The 18,250-nt window shown below is 49.3% G+C and overlaps 1 protein-coding gene across 1 annotated transcript in view; it reads right to left on the minus strand.

Moving 5' to 3' along the window:
• YY1 (YY1 transcription factor) overlaps positions 1 to 16,711 on the minus strand; it is a 32,452-nt gene extending 15,741 nt beyond the window's left edge. The window contains exon 1 of the mRNA XM_026515315.4: positions 15,937 to 16,711. Coding sequence (XP_026371100.1) covers positions 15,937 to 16,603 — 667 coding nt within the window. The 5' untranslated portion in view covers positions 16,604 to 16,711. The remainder of the gene's footprint in view (positions 1 to 15,936) is intronic.
• Between the last annotated feature and the right edge of the window lie 1,539 nt (positions 16,712 to 18,250).

The following is an 18,250-nucleotide window of genomic DNA, read 5'->3' on the forward strand; positions in this document are numbered from 1 at the left end:
CATAAGATTGATTATTTTAGCGGAACAAAAATGTGTTTGTGGGCAAATACATTTTAAAAACTATGAAAAGCGCTTTCATTAGCAGCTTCTGGAACGGGTGATTTATAGCCGCTAGCCCAATTTCTTAACCACCCAGTCTTTCTCCTCAGTCTCCTGGAATCCTGTTTCGGCTTGAAGGTCACCAAAATCTGCGATGCCAGACGCAACGGGCCTTTGCGCTAGTACTCCTTCCGAGCCTGCCGGGAATATTCCCCATTCCTGACTTGGCTTTCACTCGCCTGGTTCCGCTGCCACTTCTTCAACTGGCTTCTTGTCAAGCTTCCTTGCTTCTCCTCCCACCACTTCTCAGAGTTCTGCTTTCTGTCCACCCTACATATTTCCTGTGAACCAGCAACACACTGATGTTGACGGAGTCTGATGCCCCAGCCTTTGCCCTGCAGCCGGCCTCCTGCCTTCCCCTCTAGCCCCTCATTCTCGCTGCTCTCTCCTCACTCTTTGCTTCCGCTCTGCTGGCCTTTCAGTTCCTCACGTGTACTCCCAGCCCTTCACCCTAATCCCATGGCCCGTATGCAGGCAAGTTATAATCAACAGCAATGTGATTTTTGGTGGCCTTTCCCACTAGACAGTAAGCGCCGCGAGGAGAGATGCTTGTCAATTTTGATCCCCAGAGCCTGGTTCTGCACAGAGCTCATCCTCAATAAATACATGTTCAAAGACCGTAGGACATCTCTACTTACATGTCTTACTATCGTCACAAATCCAGTAAGTTAAAAAAAAGGAATACTGACCCCCATAATTAATCTCCTATAATCCAAACACCAAATCCTATTGGTTTTTAGGTCTTCTCCCTTTGTCCCACTGCCATCAAGTTAGTTCTTAGTATCTCAAACCTCAACAACGATCATAATTTCTCAATTCATCTTCCCAATTCCATTCTCTGCCGTAATGACGCTATAAAGGATCAACTGATACAGAAAATGTAAATATTTTCTTTTTTTTTTTTTAAGATTTTATTGATTTATTTATTTGACAGAGAGAGAAGCGGTAAGAGAGGGAACACAAGCAGGGGGAGTGGGTGAGGAAGAAGCAGGTTCCCAGCGGAGGAGCCTGATGCGGGGCTCGATTCCAGAACGCCGGGATCATGCCCTGAGCCGAAGGCAGACGCTTACGACTGAGCCACCCAGGCGCCCCAGCAAATGTAAATATTTTCATCTGGTACGAACCCCTCAGAGGTATAAATTATACTTCAACTTGGCATCCTGGGTCCCTTGCAGCCCGCTCCCAGTTTACAGCTCGCCTGACCTTCCATTTCGTCTAGTCACAAGCCCTCCATAACGCAACCAGGCTGTGCTCTCGCAGGTTACCTCACAAGCACTTGGCAGGAGACAGTCTCCAAGGGCTTGTGAATCTATCGCTCTGGCCTCAGATTCTTACCTTCTCCTTGAACTCCTACATTAGTTCTTGATAACAACGCTGACAAATTCTAAATCATGCTGTTTTGAATTTTTGTTGGCCTTGCCTCTTACGCTAGAGTCAAGTGCCCAGAGGCCCAAACTGGCTGGTCTTCTTCAACTACTGTGGTGCTGAAAGCAGAAAATAGAGACGCTCCCAAGTTTTCCATGCGGACTGAAATGTGCTGCTTCTCCGTCAAAATGTTTCACAAGGGGCAGTAACAACAAATTTCTGAAGTGAAAACTGGCTTGTTCAATTCTTACCTTTCCCGCAGTGCTAAAAACACAAGACCAAAGGGGCGTCTGGGTGGCTCAGTCAGTTAAGCATCTGACTCTTCATTTCGTCTCGGATCATGATCTCAGGATCGTGAGATGGAGCCTTGCATTGAGCTCCGCGCTCAGCGCAGAGCCTGCTTAAAATTCTCTCTCTCCCTCTGCCTCTGCCCCCGTCCCCACTCTCCCTCTAAAATAAATAAAATCTTCAAACAAAACAAAAACAAAACACAAGACCAAAAACCAACCAAACCAAACCCTACAAGCGACATCACTATCAAAAAATGGTGTCTAGCTGCTTATCGCCAGGTTCTCTGACATTAGGGTATGAGGCTCAGGTGAAGACAGAATGTAGGGGCGTCTGGGTGGCTGAGTCAGTTAAGCCTCCAACTCTTGGTTTTAGCTCAGGTCGTGATCTCAGGGTTGAGATTGAGCCCCATGTCGGGCTCCACCCTCAGCATGGAGTCTGCTGGAGATTCTCTCCCTCTGCCCTTTCCCTCAAGTAAATAAATAAATCTAAAAAAAAAAAAAAAAGGCAGAATGTAGGTTCATTTGATTCAAGTGGTAATTATCATGTTCCATCAATCACTCTCAGTGACGAAAAGCACAGAACAGGATACTTTTAAATCTTAAATGTCTCTCTTCTCCCACTGTTCTTCATTTTATTTATTTTTTAAAGATTTTAAGTCATATCCTACACCCACCGTGGGGCTCGAACTCACAACCCTGAGATCAAAAGTCGCACGCTCCAGCATCTGAGCCAGCCAGGCGCCCGCCCACCCTGCATTTTAGAGAACAGTATACGTCACTGCCAGGAACCAGGGCACAGCAGCGTTTCTCTGGATGTCTACTGTGCACACACTGTTTCCATCCCTGCGCACATCACCCCAGAAGAGGGCAAATGAGCAAGTTCGCTCCTCACGGGAGAAGCTGAGGCCCAGAGGGGCTCTGTAAGTTGCTCAGGGCGAGCTGGCTAACTGGGCAGTGAGGGGCCAACATGAGCGCAGGAAGCCTCACTCTGGGACCCGGGGCCTTGGCTGTGAAGCCAGCCGCCTCCAGCGTGGAACCAGAACGATCTCAACAATACATCCCGGGTAACCTCTTCGCCGATGCAGCAGCCTATGGAGAACACAGCCAGATGCCTTCACGAAGGACAGGAGCGGAGTCAGAAAGCTAGGACTCGGCCCGTAACTGGATTTTTTCTCGGGGCTTTGGCAAGTCCCTCACCCTCCAATCTTCCCGCCCAGGAGCAACGACACACGCGGGCTTTCAGGTGCCGCGGAAATGCACGGCGGGCCGGGAAGCCACCTGTCCTCCCCGACCTGTCGTACCCATGAGAGCAGTGCCAGCAAGGCTGGGCATCAGGGCTGCTCCGAAGAAGCTCCCGACGAGAGGGCACCTCGACTCCGGGCCCAGGGAACCGCGGGCTAAGTCACACTCGTCGCACAGCGTGGCACACGCCACCTGAGGGCCTCCGACGTGCCTGGCACTGCTCCAAGGCACCAGAACAAAACAAAGTCTCTGTCCTCACAGAACTTAAGATTCTAGTGAGAAAAGCCGTCTTAGTTCGGGCTGCTCTAACAAAGAGACCACAGACTGAGGGGCTTCAACAACAGGAACTTATTCCTCGCAGTTGGGGAGACTGAGGTGCCAGCCAATTCAGCTCCTGGTAAAGGCGCTCTTCCTGGCTTGTCAAAAGAACTTTCTGGCTGTGCCCTCACATGGCGGAGAGATGGATCGTGTCTCAGTCTCCTCTTTGTAGAAAAGGGCACTAATCCCACCAGGAGGGCTCCACCCTCATAACCCAATTAGTTCCCAAAGGCCCCACTTCCAAATACCACCACGTTAGGGATTGGGACTTTAACTTATGAATTTTGGGGGACACATGTCAAATGAGGAAATGCTTCCTGAAGATTGAGACTCAGTTCTTAGTTCCAACATTCAGCATCGCCAAGCACCCAGAGGACAGTCATTAACATCACCAAGAACTATTAATACACGTATGGAGTGAGTCTAAGTAGAGACTGACAAGTTTTACGATCCCCAAGTATAGCCAGTGAGCTGAACCCAGGCTACCAACCATCTCCCCACCACCTTCACGGTTTCCTATTATTTTTTTATTGAGAGAGAGAGAGAGAGAGAGAGAGAGAGAGAATCTCAAGTAGGCTCCACACCCAGCACAGAGCCAACGTGGGACTAGATCTCCTCACCTGACAGCATGACCTGAGCCGAAATCAAGAGCTGGACACTCAACCGATGGAGCCACCCAGGTGGCCCTTCTTTCTACTGTTTAAAAATTTTTTGGTTAAATAGATGAACATAGTATTTATCATTTAACCATCTGTGAATGTGCAATTCAGTGGCATCAAGTAAATTCACAATGCTGTGCAACCATCACCACTATCTATACCTGAGACTTCATCATCCCCAACAGAAACTTGGTACCCATCACACAACAACTGCCCCTGCCCCCTTTCCCCTGGTAAACCTCTATTCTACTTCCTGTTTCTACGAATTTGTCTACTCTAGGTACCTTCTATAAACGGAATCAAACAGTAATCGTCCTTCTGTGTCTGGCTGACTTCACTGAGCATGTTTTCAAGGTCTACCCACATCGTAGCGTGTACAAAATTTCATTCTTTTTCATGGCTGAATCCTCTTCTTGTACTGGCATACCACATCTTGTTTATCCACTCATCTACTGATGGCCACATGAGCTGCTTCCACCTTCCGGCTACTTGGGTAATGCTATGGATAACGGTGTGCACATATGCCACTTATTTTTAGAAATAGTTTTACTGAAACACAGCCATGCTTGTTCGTTTACACGTTACCTACTTTCCTGTTACAGTGACACTGGAGCTGATTAGGTGCCTTAAGATGGCCTACAAAACCTAAAACATTACTATCTAGCCCTTTACAGAAAAAGCTTACTGACCTTCTACCTGTGTGATGGAATTTTACTTAGAAACTAGGATTTAAACTACAGTGGAGATTTTTCTACGGGAAACAAGGAACAATTTCTGTGAGGTTACCCAATAATGGGATTTATTTCCAAAAGAGACAACAACCTGTCTTTAAAACAGGTTAGATTCGAGTTTTAATTTGGAGGAGGACTACGCAAGTCTGGGTAATGAATCAGATAAGTGGGGGGTAAGGTGGGTGGAAAAGGATGTTAAGTATGCCTTCTAAGTTTCTGGTTTGCATTTCTGGGAGGAGGTCATGAGCCAAGCTGGAGAATGATGGGGGAAGAGACAACGTGCAGCAGAGGACCTGGAATTCCGTTTTAATTTGAGGGACCTGGGAGACACCTAGTGGACAGACCTCAAGGAAGTACTTGGATATGCAATTGGAGGGACAAGAGAAATGGAGATTGAAGAGAAATATATGGACATCACTGGCACATGGCCTGCGTTTAAAGCCAGAGAAATAACATCTATTGAAAAAAAAAAAGACAGAGAGGAGAGGGTTCAGAACGAACACCTGGGTAACTCCAATGCAGAGTGAATGAGGAAGACTGCGAAGGAGACCAAAGGGATATGTCCAGATGCAAAACTAGCTTTGGCTCATGAGAATTGTACTCAGTGACTTGCCGAGTGAAAATGACACACAGTCGAGGCAGTCGGCCCCGAGTATAGACAATAACCACATGGTCTGTACATAATGTTAAAACCACAATCAAACTGATTAAAGACAATCTGTTTTTGAAGACCTCTATTCACCTGCACTTCTGGACAATGTCTGTGAGACGGTATTCTTGCCTTAAGAAATCTTTTGTTGGGTCTTTCTAGGTAATTGCTATGTGCTTTCATAATATATATTTAAACTTCACATTACCACGTTTGTTACTTATTCCTTAATAGACAGTGTATGACACGAAGGTTCATTTGGTAAACTCTTTGAAGGCCAGCACACAGAAATCATCAAAAAGGTCATTAACTATTCAACAACACAATGTCAGGAAATAAACTATTTATACAGAAAAAAAATCATATTTTGAAGAAAGCTGCTTGAGAAATGACAAAAGATGTTCAGTTTTATGGTTGGAGAAATCAAAGACAATGTTTGCCTCATTCTCCTTCCTTCCTTCTTTCCTTCCTTCCTTCCTTCCTCCCTCCCTCCCTCCCCCCTTCCTTCCTTCCTAAGTAGGCTCCACTCTCAGCATGGAGCCCAACGCAGGGCTTGAACTCACGACCCTGATATCAAGACTTAAGCTGAAGAGTTGGACATTCAACCAACTGAGCCACCTAGGCATCCCATCTCATTTTCACTAAGAACTGGACACACACTAAAGCAACAAATCAAAGAATGTCAATGTCTGCTATTTTTTTGGCCATTTAATCTGATTTTTGCAAAAGAAAACCTTTGGAAGTTTTTGCAAATATGAACTTATGATGCTCTAATATTTTTATTACATTTACAGGCCATAATACCATATAAGCTTCCCCTTAGTTAAAAAAATATTAGGGAAATGTATTATTTTTTCTCTTTGTACAGTTTTATTAAAACTTGTTTTTCTGATATATATTCAAATAAAATTCCCACTGTCTGCACTGGCCATTATTTTATTCTTTTCACTTCATAATTGCTACTGAAACAGATCTGCTGCCTAGAGAGTGGAAGAAGGTGTTCACTGATCTGCTCTGAATGTCAGATATGTATGCCTACTGGCAATGGGGTAACACGGAATACACATCCAGGCAAAGCATGTTCATGAAGCGAAATATCTAAATCTCCTTTAAAAATTGCTACACATATAAAAAGACTGTTGCACATACATATGCCTCTCTGGAGTTTTCCTTGAAGGCAGGACTTAGCTAGTTCTCTCTCCACTGTTTTAGGGAGACAGGGTTAACCCACACAAGAAGTTTCTGCAATGACACTGCAATGAGTTTCTACAAGTAGTTTAACTTAAATTTATGATTATGATTACCAGAACACAAGTGGACAAAAACAAATTAAAACCAAATTTCAGAATTCCAAATTGGAAAACGCTGAGAATACAGGTCACTGATTCAGAGGGGGTGGGGGTTGTGTGGCAGGAGAACATGTCTTAAGGAGAACCTCTAGTCAACTCTGATCAGGTGATTCCAGGACTCACGAACACTGGCTACAGAAGGATGAACTACGACAACCACACCAAAGTAAAACGGCCTCAGATGGAAGCAGGAGAAAACACAGTCTAGCCCATACCACCTATAACGGGGGCACACACTTTGTATTCAATGGTTCGAAGGCAGAGGACCCCCTCTCTGAGGCACAGTCACAGGGCCAAGGGCAGCCTCCCGCTCCCGCCCGCACTTGCTGGAGGTCCTTGCCCTCACTGGTCTCCTCACATACGCGCCTCACCATCTCACACCAGCACAAGGGTGGGTGCAGCACCATGAGATATTTGAAGAGAGAAAACACATTCACATAACTTTTATTACAGCATATGGTTATAACTCTTCTATTATTAGTTACTGTTAATCAGTAGTTAAGTTTTTTTTTGTTTGTTTGTTTGTTTTTTTAAGATTTTATTCATTTGAGAGGGAGGAATAGGAGCAGAGAGAGGAGAAGCACTCTCTCCATGGAGCAGGGAGCCCGACCCAGCGTTCGATCCCAGGACCCCGGAATCATGACCTGAGTGGAAGGCAGAAGCTTAACCGACTGAGCCACCCAGGTGACCCCCATAGTTGTTTTAAGTGGGTGTGGTTTTAAGTGTGTTTCAGGCCTCTACTGGGAGTCTTGGAACACACCCCCACAGATTAAGGGAGGGAGGGCTCCTGTATAAATAAGCCCTTGTCCTATCCCCATCTCTCAACTATTCAGTTTACTTCTATATTACCGAAGCTGTCATCACTCCCATCCTAGCTGGAGAGACAAAGCAAAGAGACTCAAAATAATCTCTGGTCAAAAAGATAGCAATGGGGCACCTGGCTGGCTCAGTTGGCAGAACATGCGACTCTTGATCTCGGGGCCATGAGTTCGAGCCCCATATTGGGGGGGGGGGTGTAGACTGCACTTTAAGTAAATAATCTTTGAATAAAGACTCAAAATATATGTTTTAAAAAAAGATAGGATTAAGGAACTAAAAGGAAAGGCTGGAAGCACTCTACGGGTCCATGAGGAGGTTTAAAAAAGTGGTCTGACTTGCCTTCCCCACTCCTACCAAAGCGGCCCTCTGGCCAAGTTACTCGACGTGGGAGAAAAGATATAAGGTAACTACAACTACACCTTCCCCTCTGCCCACCTCTCACCCCCACCCCATTCACTCTGCTTTCCAAAGCCCAGACCTCCTTCCTTCAAGAGGCCTTTCACTCCTGTCACTGACCCTTGCTTGGCTTCTTCATTTCTTAAAAAAGAGAAGACCAGTGGCATGGCTGAATCCAGAGAACGCTATAAATGGCAGCCACTGTGTCTGGGACACAGGGAGGAATGAGCCAGAACACCTTTGTTCCACTTTCCCCACCCTCCTGGGCTTAAGGGGAATAGCAGGTCCTACGCTTAGTGCTTGTGAAAGAACGCTCAACTTTTGTTAAAGGATAGTAAGCATGTAAAGAACATGGAAAATTCTGAGTCGCCTTCAATTAGGTTACATTTTAAGTCTTTGGCTGTTCCAAGACACCACGTGAAATTCCGAACACCACACCTGCTGCAATCTGCACTGTGACTCGGTGGTCCTCTTCATATATAAGCAGTTTACTTAAGAATTCAGTCCTCAGGGGGCGCCTGGGTGGCACAGCGGTTAAGCGTCTGCCTTCGGCTCAGGGCGTGATCCCGGCGTTATGGGATCGAGCCCCACATCAGGCTCCTCTGCTATGAGCCTGCTTCTTCCTCTCCCACTCTCCCTGCTTGTGTTCCCTCTCTCGCTGGCTGTCTCTATCTCTGTCGAATAAATAAATAAAATCTTTAAAAAAAAAAAAAAAGAATTCAGTCCTCAGAAAAGCTTGATTTCCCAACAAGTTTTTCTCATGTTAGCTAGAATCAGTTATCAGTAGCATGCTTTCCTTTTTTATCTCAACTGCCAGGAAGCTCATGAGGGTTGACCCTAATCTTCCTTTTTTTCTGTGATCCTGATGTTCTATTTTCAACAATTAACATATTTATTTACCTACTTACTTACTTATATGGGTTGGCTAGATTTTGTTCCCCCGTACTTTTCATCTCAGGCCACCAGCTTCAGTCTGACCTTTCTAGGTGACATGGCAAAAACGACATCGACTCACCACTGCCATCATCCAAACCTTCACGGGGAAACGGGGGAGAGCTAACAATTTGAGATTCATTGCTAAGCAACAGGCAGAAATCAGTCAGAAGCTGTTTCCACGTTTCCGCACCAAGAGAGACCTTAAGATGAGATAGTATCATTTACTGAGTACCTGCTTCATGCCAGCAACTGTCCTATTCCTCAACACAAACAAAACCTCAAAGACTCTAATCCCATGTGTTTGGTTTAAGAAATAAGCCTCAGAAATGACAAGTCATGTATGTGAAGCACAGTTAAGTGGCAGATCTAGGATTTGAAACTAGCATTGGCTGTGTAGTCCATGCCTTTCCTAAAAAGGGAACACTCCTGCACACCCTCTCCTCACCCTTCATACTTCTTTTCCACCTATGTGGTCAGAGAGGAGGATGGTAGTCTGGTCTCTAGGCCGTGATTCTGCCTCACTGCGTAATTTCCATGTGCTCAATCACTCGGTACGGACCGAGAATCTTCTATATGCCTAGTGCCATCCTAAGACTGACGGTTAGAGGCCCAAAACTTACTGTAGAGGAAGCAAAGAGAAGCAGGTTAAAAGAAAAAAAAGCAGGATAATTTCAGACAATGCTACAAAGAGAATAAAACAGGGTTAGGAGACAGAGAGAGAGTGGAAGACCAGGGAAGACCTCTTGAGAGTGGAGTTGTGAACAAGGCAGCACGAGAATGTGAACATCTGGGGTCACCGCACTGGAAGCAGAGGTAAGAGCAAAGAAACAAGCTCAAGAAATGGAAGGAGGGCTGGTAAGGCTGGAGCACAAAGCGAGTGGAAGGAGGAAAGAGGAAAGGAAAGCAGGGGCCAAATCACGTGTGGCCTCATGATAAGAAGTTGAGATTTTACTTAATGTGATGAGACATCAGCAGGATGTGTGTGTATATGAAAACACAAAACACGGTATTTACCATTTTAAAGTCTACAGTTCAGTGACATTAAGTATATTCACACTGTTGTGTTAGAGGGGGGTTTTAAGCAAAGAAGTGAAGCCATCTGATGGAAGTCTTAGAAAATTCAGGAAGGTAAGAGTGTGTGCCTAGATCCCCAGATGTGAAATCCAGAAGTCTGTACGTAGTCCTCTTTAAGAAACTATAAAAATCGGGGCGTCTGGGTGGCCCACCTGGTTAACTATGCGACTCCTAGTTTCTGCTCAGGTCATGATCTTGGGGTAGTGAGATCCAGCACTGAGTCTGCTTCAGAGTCTCTCTTCCTCTGGCCACCCCCCCCCATGCTCTCTCTCTAAAATAATCTTAAAAAAAAAAAAAAGAATCTATAACATCTATTTAATACAGGAATCATATGTATTAGTACAAACTACAACTGAGTTACCAACAAAGTAAGAAATTAAAAGCCAATTGTCAATTCGGAGAAGGAGTAGCAGCTTCTCTCCCTCCAAGTTTCTGGGTGCTTAGGAGCTAGAAGACAGAAGGAAAAGAAGGAAAGAGGATTGAGTTGAGAACTGCAAAAAGATAAAGACACTTCAGGGTGTTTTCAAGAGTGTGATCACCTGTGAAATACTAGAAATTCTACTGAAGTCTGTGACTCTGCTAGAAGAGACAGGGTCTGGGCTCCAACAGAACAGTCTCCAGCACAACAATGGCAGCCTCCTTCCCTTCTCCACACTTCTTATATTTAAGGGAAACCACTTACACTAGAAAAAAAAGTCCTTCACAACCATTTACATTGTCCTCATGTTTAATCCTATCTGAGACCACTGCGTAACACCAAGGCATCGAATGGTTATTAAGAATTTTACTGAAGAGTTCCTAGTAACTCATTCACCAGGTCTTGTTAAAATTTTAGAGTTCTGCTTTAAGAAAGTGAGTATACTGCTTCCCACGGTCATGTAGGAGTTCGGGAAGGAGTAGAATTTCTTTTTCTAAAGGAAGTCATTTTACAAAGAAACAAGGTCAGAAGTTAAGATAGTCCAAGGCAAGATACTTTGGTCAGTGCCCTCTAAAGTAGAAATTTGATGCTGTTACTAATATGATTCCCAGAAACCACTGGGCTTGTTGTTATTGATAATTAAACACAAAATTAAACAGAATGGGACCCACTAACACAAGGCACTTGGGAATGGGAAAAAGTTCTCTCATGTACTGTAATTAAGTCCGCCACACATAGGAAGGTACAAACTTATACGGTATGGTCAAATAACTTCCAGAACCTCCACACACCTTCCTGATATTCTGCTAACAGTAATCAAATTGATGTTACTGTCAACCTCCAGGTAGCGTTTCAGATGCCAAATTTTACAAATCCAAGGTCTGAATGTTTACCCAACGATACTAGAGAATACAACCCGCTGGTAAATATTCAGATTTAAAAATTATAACAAGTTTTCACTTTCACGTACTCCTCCTATGGGAAGAGCAGAGTTCACAGAACGGTCCCCTGGGAAGAGCAGATCAGGGATTAACACAGGAATGCAGACCTCAAGAAATGTTCCTTCTGTCATTGTTTTTACTTATAACCTGTTACAGACTCCTAAACTTCTGAGCCTTAAAACAAACCCACCTTACTAAGCAGACTTTAACAACAACAAAAAAACAGGAAACTGTTGGTAAACACTTAGGAGTCTAGCATACATTTTTAAAGTTATTATTTTATTTTTTCTCTTTCAAAGCCTAAAATGCTAGCTATAGGTAGGTCAGGAGCCCTGACCTTTTCCCAGTAGGGATTTTTCCTTTCCCACTAGGGGGAGTCAGCTGTTGCCGGTGGGAGGGAAGAGGAGAGGTGAACAACCTGGAGTGGAGAGTCTGACAGCACAGAGGCTGTATCAGCAAGCCAACTTCCAGGACGACTGGGTCAGGAATCAGGATCTGTGACTTAGACTGCCCTATGTAGGTCACAGGCTTGACAAGATCACTCTGGGGGTGCTTCTGTGGCTTGGCTCGGTGGAATTTTATGTGCACGGCATCTCTCGTCAAGGATAAACAGGTAAAGGAGGGGGAAGGGGAAGACCCGCAGAGGAGTGGCAAGTGGTCTGGACTAGTAACTTTTAGCAAACTTGAACTTTCTGAATATAAAGAACTGAGACACAACTGAATACTTTTCAACTTTCTTTCACTTTGCTGATTTTAATATCAATGGTTTTCTGGTCTTAGATGTTTTGCTCAATCCAGCATAAAGCACTTCTATATTTGGTCTAACAAAAGATAAGTAAAATACCAACAGCCTTGAGTGAAGGTCACAATTTCTAAAAACCTGAAACCTCAAGATTTTAAAGCCTTCTTAGGTTTCTCTCAAAATGAAATGTTTTAGGGGCACCTGGGTGGCTGAGTCGGTTAAACATTCAACTCTTGATTTCAGCTCAGGTCATGATCTCAGGGTTGTGAGCTTGAGCCCCAGATCAAGCCCCACGTGTCAGGCTCCATGCTCAGTGGGAGAGTCCGCTTGAGAGTCTCTCTCTCTCCCTCTCCCTGCCACCCCCCCCACGAAGGTGGGGGCACTCTCTGTCTCTCTAAAATAAAAAAAAAGCCCTAAATGTTTTAACTACTCAGCTTTTAACATGAACTTCCCTACTTGGCCATGATTAAGTGGTTTAGTTCATAGTAAGCTCTATAAAATAGATGTCACTCCTATACAATACTGATGACAATCAAAGGACAAATATACATATGAGACTGTGCCCTACATTTGGCAACATGGAAATATTCATTAATCATATGCCAGGAAAAAATCCCAAAAATAAACAAGGGCCTTAAAATGGTGATTTAAGCATGTTTAAGACACAACTGAAGTGTGATGAAGCACCAAAAAACGCTAGCCTCACTGAGCCTTCAGCTTCTCCTGTGCAGAACAAGCAGGTCCTGCTCTAGGGCCTACACTACGGAATCTTATCCAGCCTTAAAGGAATGAAGTATGCTCTGCAGTGTGGATGAACCTTGAACACGGGCTCAGCCAGACACACAGACCACAGATTGTTATGATTCCATTTAAATGACATGTCCAGAATGGCCAAATCCAGAGAAACACAAAGTAGATCAGTGGTGGCCTGGGGCTGGAGGGAGAGGGCAAATGGCGAGTGACTGCTCATGGGTATGGGGTTTCTTTTTGAGACGATGAAAATGTTGTGGAATTAGCTGGCCGCGGTGCCCACACAACCTGGTGAATACGGCAGAGGCCACTGAACTTCACCCATGTGAATGACATCATTTAAAAAAGGGGAAAGAAAAAAGCAGATCTCTAAGGATCATTCCAGATCTAAAACTAGTCTGGTATAGAACCACTAGATTCCCATGCCATTGTTATTCCATTAAAGAAATGCCAATCACACAGACTGCTGTACTCTGTGGGCAATTAGAGCGAGACGGCACACAAGCAAAAGAAACCCATAAAATCCAAAGATTTGGTTTCCACAAACATGCTGGCTCCCACTAAGTTTTTTTTTTTTTTTTAGCCTAGAGGTACTCACAAGTAACTTGAGCGCTAAGAATACCCTGTGTACAATTTTTTTTTTTTTTTGGTAAGGGCTTCAGGTAACTAAGCTTGGACTTAGGCAAAACTATCACCTCACAGCTCATTCCCACCCAAAGGACTGTTTTAGTGAAACCACAGTGGCGTTCAAACTCCTCGCCTGGGATCAGACGAGACTGAGTCTGTGAAAGCACTGAGCATACTGCCTTCCGCAGTCAACACACACATGGAGAGATTCAGCCTAGCAATTCACCTGCTTTCATTTCTTCACCTATTATCAATGATCTCCTTATTTCAGTTCCTAAGATTCCACTACATTCAGAATTTGAACTTGGGGCATGCGTGGTTAATCACAAACTATTTAGCTTCTCTTTGGGAATAATTCCAAACGACAAGGAAGAGGGACAGTTCACCACAAAACATGTCTGAGGAAACAGGCCTTACTATGTTATTGCCATCAAATATTTATAACTAACCTTTAGGCACAGATTACTCTGTAATGCACCAGACAACTAACTCTGCATAGAAATGGGCATTAAAATAACCCCAAACTGTGCAACTCTGTAAGCAGCCACTTGCACAGGGGAAGTAATGACTTTTAAATGCTGACTTAATTGTAAATTAACTCCCATTAGTCAGGCCCCTCAGACCTTCTCCCCTGACTGGCTGACTCGATACACTTCACTTCATCAAGTAAAGCCTCCATTACCAAGTTTTCTGGGTATAAAGAAGTAGGCAAGCTATTTGTTAAGATCAAATGCAAAATATATAAAACACCCTGGTTTTCTAAGTTTCTGTAAAACCCACATGTCCTTACCATGAGAAAAAGTAAATTTAGTTTTATGTGGTTAATTTATCTTTATATCAATATCTACTTTCAGATGGTATCCTGAATTCAGCAAAACTCAACACCCAACTTGCCCCGCTCTTATTCTGCATATTAATAGAAAGACATCACTTCTGGTTCCAACACGATCAGTGTGCATGCTATCAATTCTACAGAAGATACTCTGATGACTATGAAATAGGTAGACAGGTTTCATTTAAACATATGCCTGTTACTAAAAAACTACTCAGACTTGCAGAAGGACTCTGATATCGAGAACAGCAGAGCCTGTTCACACTTGCTATTCAATTGTGGCAGCAACTCGGATGCCTTTGCTCAGTCCTCTCCGAATCCTAGATGCATCCAACAACGTTAGTTATCTCGTCAGGGGCTTTCAGTAGATAGAACAAGACCAGCCTTCCAGTCCAGCCTTTTCACCTTCTACATCATCTGTTTCTCTCAATCGTTAACGATCCTTTAATACTCAAGGGTCAAGACACTTTGAGGCTTCATCCGAACAACTGATTTCACAGCCTTACCGTAATGGGGGGGGGGGGGGACGGGGGACGGAGGACGAGGAGGGGGAGGGTTCTGCAACTTAAACTTAGAACTAAGTGTAGTCATGCCAAGTACTAGATTAACTAGCCACGGCAGGATCACTCTCAAGTCTATTTACTATCCCGGCAATCTAGACAGCATACGAATAAGGTAACAGAACACTGACATGAAAAAAACCAGCTTTCTATAATTATGAAGTAAAAAAGAGAAGACAAACATGTAGGTAAGTCCCTTTTGTCCTACTTATTCTCTCTGGCTTTCTAGAATCTTTCTCTTCGCAGGGAAAGTAAGTTGATCGCCTACTATCCACCAAAAAGTGAGCAAAGACAAAATACTCGATTTTATTAATTTAGTGACAGCGTCCCCAGCTGTGCAGCTAACAGACCTATCTGCAGAAACAAACACTTAAAAAGAAAACCTTCCCCAAACATAAAGGGTTAAGAACCACCTACAAAACCTCGCGGACCCTCTCCCCGACGTGCCGCGGGGGGGGGGGAGGGGGGGCAGGGGCGAGGACCTCGCCGGCAGCGCGGTGACAGGCCCTGGCGGCGCGGAGCCCGCACACGCGAGCCCTACGTGCCGCCCAAGTCCCGCCCCACCGAGGCGAGCGCGGGGAGCGCGGCCGCGGGCAGAGTCCGGCCTGCGCGCCGGGCGTGGGAGCGGAAGGCGCCTCTCGGGAGCAGCAGAGGGTCCGGGGAAGGGGGCGGAGCGGGGCCACGGGCGCCCCCTCAACTCTCAGGACGGCGGGGGGTTGGGGGTGGGAGGCGGCCGCGGGCTGCCCGGCCAGGCGCGAGGTCCGCGCAACCCGCCGGCGGCCCGCCTCGCGCGCCGCCCGGGCCTCGCGGGGAGCCAGCCGGGCGGGGGCGGCGGACAACGGGCCGGCGGCCGTCCGTTGGCCCGAGCGCGCCCCGCCCCACCGCGCCGCCCCGCCCCGCGCCGCGCGGCCGCCCCGCCCGGGGAAACTACGCCATTGCGGCCTAGCGGGCGGCGCCGCGCCTCCCGCCGCCATCTTCGGCCCGCCGGCCCGCCGCCCGCCGCCCCCGCCGCGGCCCGCCATCTTTTGGGGCCGCCATACTTGCCCTGCGAAGAAGATGGCGGCGCCCATCACACACATAAAACATGGCTTCCCTTCAAAACAAAAACATCCCGGGGGCCGGCGCGCGCCGGCGCTCACCTGAGGACCACATGGTGACCGAGAACTCGCCCTCCAGGGTCTTGATCTGCACCTGCTTCTGCTCCCACTTCTTGTTGCCCGCGTCCGCGCCGCCCGCCGCCCCGGCTCCGCCGCCGAGGTAGCCCTTCTTGCCGCTCTTCTTGCCGCCGCCCTTCTTGACGCGGCCGCCGCCCGACGACGACGAGCCGCCGCCGCCGCTCTTGCCGGCCGCCGCCACGGTGACCAGCGTCTGCTCGATGTAGTCGTCGTCGCCGCCGGCCGGCGCGGGCACCGGGATGAGGATCTGGTCCTCGAAGCCGTCCTCCGCGCGCAGCCCGTCCGAGTCGTCGCCGCCCACCACCTCCTCGCGCGTCTGCACCAGGATCACCTCCTGGTGGTGGTGCACCTGGGTCGGGTCGTCGGTGACGAGCGGCTGCAGCGCGATCATGGGCGGGTGGTGGTGGTGGTGGTGGTGGTGGTGGCCCGCGTGCCCGTGGCCGCCCCCGCCGCCGTGGTCGCCGCCGCCACCGTCCTCGTCGTCGTCGTCGTCCTCCTCCTCCTCGCCCACCACCGTGGTCTCGATGGTCTCCACCGGGATGGTCTCCACCTCGATCTCGTGCAGCTCCACGATCTCGGCCGGCATCTCCGAGCCGTCCGTGGCGATGTAGAGGGTGTCGCCCGAGGCCATGGCTGAGGGCTCCGCCGCCACGGCCGCGGCGGCCTCGGCTCCGGGGCTACGGGCGGGCGGGCGAGGAGGCGGCCGGCCGTGGGGAAGGAAGGCAGAGGGAGGAAGGCGGCGGGCGGGCGGGGGGAGAGGGGGCGGGCGGCGGGGGGAAGGGGCGGGCGCGGCGGCGGCGGCGGCGGCGGGCTTCCCCGCCTCCTCGCCTCGGTGCGCCCCGCGCTCGTTCGGCCGCTGCTCGCCCCGGCGCCCCGCCTCGCCGCGCCTCGGCCGCCCGCTCTGGCCGCGCCTCCTCCCGCCCTCCGGGCCGGCGCTCCGCTTCCCCCTTCCTCCTGCGCCTCCGCCTCCTTCCACACAAATACCAACTCCTCACCCCGAACCCAGATCTCGCCGCCGCCGCCGCCGCCACACTCCGCTCGGGCTCGGCCTCGCGAGACTTCCGCTCTGGCCTCGGCCCGCCCCGCCTCGCTCCCACTCGCCCGCTGGCCCTCTCGCTCCTCCCCCTCTGCCAATCGATCTGCCCGTTCGCCACCGCGGCCCCGCCCACTCACCCGGGCTCCTCCCGGATTGGGGTCGACGGGGCGGCCCCCGCGCGCGCTGGCTGGCCGCGGCGCGTGACGTCAGCGCGCCGCCGCCGCCACCGCCGCCGCCGCGACTCGCGCGGCTCCCGCCCTCCGCGGTGCCAAGGCAGCGAAATCCGCCGCCCCGGGCCCGGGCCGCACTCGGGAGCGGGGCGTCGCCGCTGCAGCCGCCGCCTCGGGAGCCGGTGAGCGGTGCGCAGTCCCCGGCGCCGCGGGGGAGGGGGCCTGCAGGGGAGGGCGGGGCCGGCCGCGCGCTGGGTCTCGGCCGGCGAGCGGCCCGGGGGCCGCGCGGGGGAGCGGGCGGCGCGCGCGGGGCGACCCTGGCGCCCAATAAAGTCTGCTTTGACGAGAAACGCCTGTGCCTCCTTTTTCGCGTCGGGCGGCGTTGGCTCGTGGCGCCTGGCTCCGGGCGGGCGATGGCGGCGGTGAGTGTGGAGGGCCAGGCGAACAAAGGCGGGCGGGCCGCAGAGGAGCATGTCCGCGGGCCGTCGCGGGCCCGCATCGCGCCGCGAGCGCCCGTCCCCGTGCCGCTGCGGGCCCGGGGGCCGAGCGCAGGTGGGCCGCGCCGGGCGGCCGGGGCGGGGCGGCCGGGCGGAAGCGGCGCGCGGAGCCCCCAGGTCCACCGTTGGGAGGATGTCCGTTATCCTTTTGTGACCCGCGGAAACCCGAGACGGGGCCGTTGGGTGCCTGCTTCCCTGTAAAGCTTGGAACCACAGGGCCCCTGCCGCTCGTCGTGTGGCTCGGCTCCTTGTGGCTTTCTAGAATTTCCTTCGGAGCTTCCCTTTCTTCGCTCTCCAGCCAATCAGTGTTTCCCTTGACCACCGTCTTCACCTATTTCTCACTTTCGTAGACACTCCTCCTTGTGCCCACCAGGCTTTGCATTGGTCTCATCCTTGAGAGCGCCACAGTTTACCCGCTGTGTTCTCCATTTTACCGGTCCCGCAACAGAGCCTGGATTTTTCCGGGCACGAATTAACGGCAAGTTAAGCCTTCCTGAATCTGATACAGCTAGCTGTGTTACCCCGAAGTGATTTTGCCCTTGCTCAGCCTTTTGGTCCACCTGACAGTTGGTTTA

The sequence above is a fragment of the Ursus arctos genome, unplaced genomic scaffold, assembly GCF_023065955.2.
Source record: "Ursus arctos isolate Adak ecotype North America unplaced genomic scaffold, UrsArc2.0 scaffold_25, whole genome shotgun sequence".
In the NCBI taxonomy this organism is placed as follows: Eukaryota; Metazoa; Chordata; class Mammalia; order Carnivora; family Ursidae; genus Ursus; species Ursus arctos.